This window comes from Triticum urartu, chromosome 7A (genome assembly GCF_056163025.1).
Source record: "Triticum urartu cultivar PI428250 chromosome 7A, HENAU_Tu73, whole genome shotgun sequence".
NCBI lineage: Eukaryota > Viridiplantae > Streptophyta > Magnoliopsida > Poales > Poaceae > Triticum > Triticum urartu.
Genome location: NC_141879.1, coordinates 277,934,682 through 277,940,986, shown reverse-complemented (window position 1 = coordinate 277,940,986; position 6,305 = coordinate 277,934,682). Strand labels below are relative to the sequence as shown.

Genomic DNA, 6,305 nt, shown 5'->3' with positions numbered 1-6,305 from the left:
ACTTCGAGAAAGCCTACGACCGAGTGAACTGGGAGTTCATTCGTGAGGTGCTGACTCGGAAGGGATTCGAGTCGGGTTTCATCCATCACATCATGCAACTTGGGTCGGGGGGACAGACTGCGATTGCTATCAACGGAGAAGTGGGGAACTTCTTCCGCAACAAAAGAGGTCTTAGACAAGGAGATCCCTCCTCGCCTTTGATTTCAACTTTGTTGCTAATTCCCTCTCGGCCATGGTGAACAAGGCCAAGAACGCCGGCCATATTCGAGGTGTGGTGCCTCACCTTTGTCCAGGAGGGATCACCCACTTACAATATGCGGACGACACTCTGCTGCTCTTTGAGCCCGATGACCATAGCATAGCCTCGATTAAGCTCATTCTCCTTGCTTTCGAGATCATTTCCGGCTTGAAGATTAACTTTTTGAAGAGTGGGGTGATTGCCATTGGGATGGACAATCCCCACGCCTCCCACATTGCCAACCTACTTAATTGTAAACTAGGGAGTTTTCCAATTAAGTACCTAGGGCTTCCCATTTCGGACAAACACATCTCGATTCTCGAATGGGAACCCTTATACGGTAAGGTGGCGAACCGGGTCAGCCCCTGGCACGGCAGGTTTCTATCGCCCGCAGCAAGGCTGATCCTGACAAACTCTAGTTTGTCCTCCCTGCCCTTGTTTACTATGGGCATGTTCCTGTTGGCTGATGGAGTTCACGCCAAGCTTGACACCCCTAGGTCTAAGTTCCTTTGGGAAGGGACTGGGACAAAAACGAAATACCACCTGATCAAGTGGGCGGCGCTTTGCCGCCCCAAGAAATTCGGTGGCCTAGGGAACCTCAACTCCAAACTCATGAATGTAGCGCTCCTTGTCAAGTGGATTTGGAAACTCTCCCAAAACGAACAGGGGCTTTGGGCCGATATTCTTCGCGCCAAATATTTCCCCGATGGGAATTTTCTCACCTCAAAGGCGAAGGGATCGCCTTTCTGGAACGGAATTCAGGCTGTTAAGCCTGCCTTCTCGTTAGGGGCCAAGTTCTGCGTTAAGAATGGGTACTCCACGAGATTTTGGCTCGACTACTGGCTTGGGTCGGAACCTCTTTGGCGGAGTCACTTTGCCATTTACCAACTAGTCACTAACGTAGAAATTTTGGTGGCCGGCGCGCTCAGAACTAACCCTCCACCCATATCTCTCAAAAGACCACTCCTCGCCCATGAACGGTCAAGTTGGGATGGGCTCCTAACTGCCTTACAGGGTGTCTCTCACTGCCCTGAGGCCGACACGGTCTCCTGGTCCCTCTCGAGTTCCGGAAAGTTCACGGTCCAATCGCTTTACAATAAGCTGACTGAGGGACCGACTCTTGACATAGCTAGGGGGCTATGGAAAGCGTCTATTCCTCTGAAGGTCAAAGTCTTTCTTTGGCAATTATTTCATGACCGCCTCCCCTCTTCTAACAACATTGCCATTAGACACGGCCCTTCGGATGGGTCTTGCGCGTTATGTGGAGCGCATGAAGATGCAAACCACATCTTCTTCCAATGTCACGTAGCTCGTTTTGCTTGGAGTGCCGTCCGTGAGGCATTTGCATAAAACTGGAATCCCCATACGGTTTCGGACCTACGTGGAATCCTTCTCGCCCATAGAGGTAGCTTCGGGCGCGTGCTGTGGCGATGCGTAGGGGCGCTGTGCTGGTCACTGTGGACCACCCGTAATAAGATGACTATCGAACACAAGTTCCCTGCTCATCCTACTGACATTATTTTCAAATGTCATTTGTTTCTCCAGACTTGGACACCGTTGGGGAAACGGCGTGATGCAGATCGGATGATGGAGGCCATGGAGCGGATCCGCACGATTCAGCTCGAAGCACGACACTAAGATTCTGCTCGTGGCGCTTTTGGACTGGCTGCTTGGACTCTTTGTTGTTGGCTTTCTTATCAGGCTGAGGCCGGTTGCATGTTCCGTACTTTGGGCTACGGCCCCTTTTATTCTGTTGTTTCTCTACGTTAAACTTGTTGGATGCTGCTTGTGGTGGGTTTTATTAATTTAAAGCCGCCGTTCTAAAAAAACGGCGTGTTCAATATTTAAGGCCCAGAGGAAATTAGGGTTGCATCAATGCAACTATCATAACTCGCCAAGATCGAGAGAAGATTTTTTTCGCCGAAGCCAAGCTACTACGGCAGTCAACCGAAGCTATCAGCAGTTTCTGCGGTAGGGTCAGTGGCTGGGTCCGATTGCTACTCTATCGACAAGAAGCAGTCCAATCTACCAGAATATTGCTACTCCACATAGAGAAATCCCAAGCTACGAGTCCCGAGGGAATCAACTGTTGCTCCTGCTATTTTAAGCATGGAGGACAAATCAAAAAGTACTTTCACTAGTACGTAATGAAGATTAGTATTGTTGAGTACTACTAGATCTGTTTTATTCTCTCATACAATTGCCTGACACACACACGGATTGAGGAAGATAGAAATATGGAAAGCAAGAGCTATCAAGGAAGCCGGATTTGCCACCTCAGTGGCCGTGTCGCCCCTACCATTGCGGCCACGTTTTTCTTGTGTATATGAACGAAGCAAGCTCAGCAGCGGCTCGAGAGTACCACGCATATCCACGAAAATTGGTTGGCGTGGACAAGCGCGCACGCTCCTGGTATCGCCAACCATCGAGTTGTTTTGGGGATGTGCGCCGTAAGTACTTTAGGTAGGTCTTGTTGCGTATATGTACGGCATACGAGTTGGTCTCCGTCTGGTCCTCACGGCGTGGTTGCTGGAAGCTTGTGACCGTCACATGGTGGAAGTAGTGCGTGTGCGGTCCAGCGAGGTCATTTATTATCCTAGCTTACCCCGCAACCCATCTGCTCATTCGATCATCAAAATCCAGTGAAAGAACCCTTGCTACAGCTCATGGCGAACGCCAACCAAGCTCCAGATTCGGTGGCCCTGCTTGTAGTCCCGTGCCTGGATTGCGGCAGGTTAGTGATGACGTTCGTGTCAGTTCGCTGGCGAGCGGTTCTACAACTACAAGTGTCACAATCACAAAGTAAGTGGATCTTGAGTCAATGAGTGTTTGCTCTTTTTTTTGTGGATTCGATATCTTAGTCGTATTCTTCAATCCGTGGCAGCCGGGGAGAGGTGGATGTGATTTCTACATGTGGCAGGAAGCCTACGCGGAACACCTGGCTATGCTTGGACGGCAGCACCTCCGGTAGCGCAAATCAATCAAGGTCAGCAGGAAATCGCAGCACCAAATCAAGGTTGTCAGATGCAGGCGGCGGATGCATGGTGGGGTGGGGGCGTGGGGCAGCAGAACGGTGCACCGGAAGCCTCGCATTTGGCATCGGCGGCAAGCGAAGCTACAGGATCTTCCCTCGCTGTGGCGGCTGTTGCTCAGCATCAGGCAACCATCGCCCTCGACGCTGCATCCATCAATTTGGTGGTGTCTGTTGGCAAGTAGCAGCACACATAGATAACACTTTGATGGCCAATTCTGGAAGATATCATAAAAAAGAAGATGAAAAATTAATAGGAAATAAGAGACGAAAATCAATCTGATCACCAATAGTAGAACATGTCATCAGCAGCACACACAAATAACATGAGATCTTAATTACCCAGTAATGCACGGAGGTTAGTTTTAAGCAACACATAGCCACATAAGTCAAAGGTTTTGGACAGATACAAGAGGAAATATTGTCACAATTTCTAAGTTGACAATACATAATTTATTTCACACAGCTGGATACTGAGCACTCATCATACAAGGGAAAAACAGTGGAAATTCAGTGATAAACCAGATTAATCTAAGTCAAAGGTTTTAGACATATACAAGAGGAAACATTGTCACAATTCCTAAGCTGACAATACATAATTTATTTCACACCACTAGGTTGTGAGCAATCATCATACAAGGGAAAAACGGTGGAAGTTCAGTGATACACCGGATTAATCACATTTCCACAGGTCGTTCATGTGTAGCTTTCTGAGGAACATGTAAACAATCTTTGGATTGTTGCAGACTTGCAGGTGTTCTTGCGATGCCCTCCCACTCCGCATATTGAGCATTTGGCTTTTTTTCCTTTTCTTTTGAGGGAGCTCACCCCGCTGTGGACATGTTGTGCTCTTGTGCCCTGGTTCGCGACATATATACTGCAGCATCTAGATGTGCCAGAAACTTACTTTTTTTGCTCTTTGCACCGAGATCATCATATGGAGGCTTGTCTCTGCTGCTGGTTGGTCGACCGGCCTTCCGTTTGCGTTCTGGAGCTGCTAAACCAATGAAATTTCCAACTGCGCTACCTCCAGCGTCACTCCCGCATACTTTTTGTGGTTCACGAACACACTCAATTCTGTACCTTTTGGCTTGTTGAACTCAATTTTGTGTTCTAAACCCAGACCGTCATGCTCAGAAGCTAAAGGGATCAGTTTATACATTGCTGATCTAAGAAGCTCCATTGCATAATCATATGCAATTTGGTTTGCATCACCAAGTTTTACAACCTCCAAAGCATGAGTATACAGATTTGAATGTCCGAATGTAATGGAGTTAACCGATATATGGTCTTCTGTGCGTGTGCCAACTGCATGGAAGTATATCTATTGCATCTTTCGTCCACCTCTAGAGGATGTGCTTTGATGGTATTTTCTCTATACCCAAGAAATCAAGAACCTACAATACAGAATATAACTGATCACCATGTATGGTTTAGAAAATGATGCTGACAGCTAACGCTAAGCATGGCAATCCAGAACAGGTTCAGGAGACACATCTAATACTGGGAAAAAAGTGTGTATTTAATACTAATAGATTGCAGTAGAAGAAAGAAATTATTGTCATCCGAAACAAAGCCAAAAATAATAATCTTAATCAACATTAAAACAACAGATGAACTAACCAGCAAAGAGGCTATTGTCCAAATTGCACTCGGTCCAACTGAAGTTTACATGTTGAAAATGGGCCAAGAAATTAGCCCGTTAGTTCAATTTTCAAGTTCTGAAGATAAAAGCTGCCCATACTGCAAGTGACTGGAATACGCAATCGTATCACCAGTACGCTAAGAATATTGAAAATACATCATCGAGTAACAAAACGGAAAGAAATCACAGCAGAAATGAAGCAGCGGGTTGTGTTCATTGTGAGTAAAGAAACTGGACTGATAAGAAGCTTTGGCCACAGACCCGACCAAACTCAACTGAACTAGATCATGTGTTTGTTGTATCCAAACAGAAGGCCTCAGAGACACAACGTGTGCGACTTATCACTTCATTAGAGTGAGTACAGCTCACAGTTCACTGGCGAATCCATGATGAAAAGATTACGGTTGGCTCGTGCACGTTGGGAAATAATTAAGCATTCAGAATGAATTAACTCAATCTGCATAGGGATGCTTATTTTTTCAGAACAAGGTACTGCAGATGAATGAACAACACAAAAGACTGATCATAATTTCCGAGATCTAAATCGTTCAGATAAGCCTTTAGCGCAGTAGATACCTAGTTAAGCATGGCCAAGATGAACACTCCAGTTTCAACATGATTCAATCTCTTTTACCTTTTAGTCCAACCGGGGGCTTGAGGGTCATCCTTTCCAGCTGACTGTTGCGAATCCGTCGCAGAGAAGCTTAATGCTTCACAGCCGTTGTTGATGGCCAATTGCAGGATTAGCGGCACATCGCCCACATCTCCCATGCTGGATTCAGCCGCTGACTGTGTGAGATTAGCCTCTGGCTCACCATCGGGAGCGAAGACGCCGCGTCCAAGATCCGCCAAGGGGAACGTGCAAGAACACTCGGACACACCTAAGTTGGCTGCCGCAAAAGAGTCAGAATCACTAGTTCGTCTTCTGCACTAGGGATCATACCTGTCCACCGGATCTGCTAGGAACTCGAATCCATCGCCGCCCTCCTCCGCGGTCGCCATAACCTCTCGGCTTTCTGGAGCGCGCCACAAATCACTCAATTGATAGTTTTTTTTACTCTTCTCGGGGAAACATGTGGTGGATGCGCGTTGTCATATTTTCTTTTTTCGTTTATGCCCATCCTGTACTGCGCGCTTATGTTATGTACTAACAGCACACTTCGTTGCCCCGCCGTTACCCCGCGTACACTTGCCTCAGGCCATACGTATATTTCCGTAGATGTGTATTAATGCCCGAACGGGCCCACCACAGCCGAACTGCTCCATTGGTCCATGTAGAGAGAGCAAACGAGCTCGTCCTCTCTATCGCCGTTCTCGCATATCCACCACTACTGCTTAGAGAGACACCACTGTTAAAATCCGTCTGCTGCATCAAATCGCCATCACTACAA

The 6,305-nt window shown here is 47.2% G+C and overlaps 1 protein-coding gene across 1 annotated transcript; it reads right to left on the bottom strand.

The window, feature by feature from the left end:
- Nucleotides 1-3,778: 3,778 nt before the first annotated feature.
- LOC125521400 (uncharacterized) lies at nt 3,779-6,084 on the bottom strand. The gene is made up of 3 exons (XM_087535926.1): nt 5,858-6,084; nt 5,549-5,773; nt 3,779-4,666 (listed from the first exon to the last, which is right to left on the bottom strand). The coding sequence occupies exons 1-3, from the start codon at nt 5,914-5,916 to the stop codon at nt 4,645-4,647; spliced, it is 306 nt and encodes a 101-aa protein (XP_087392052.1). The 5' UTR covers nt 5,917-6,084; the 3' UTR covers nt 3,779-4,644.
- Nucleotides 6,085-6,305: the final 221 nt, after the last annotated feature.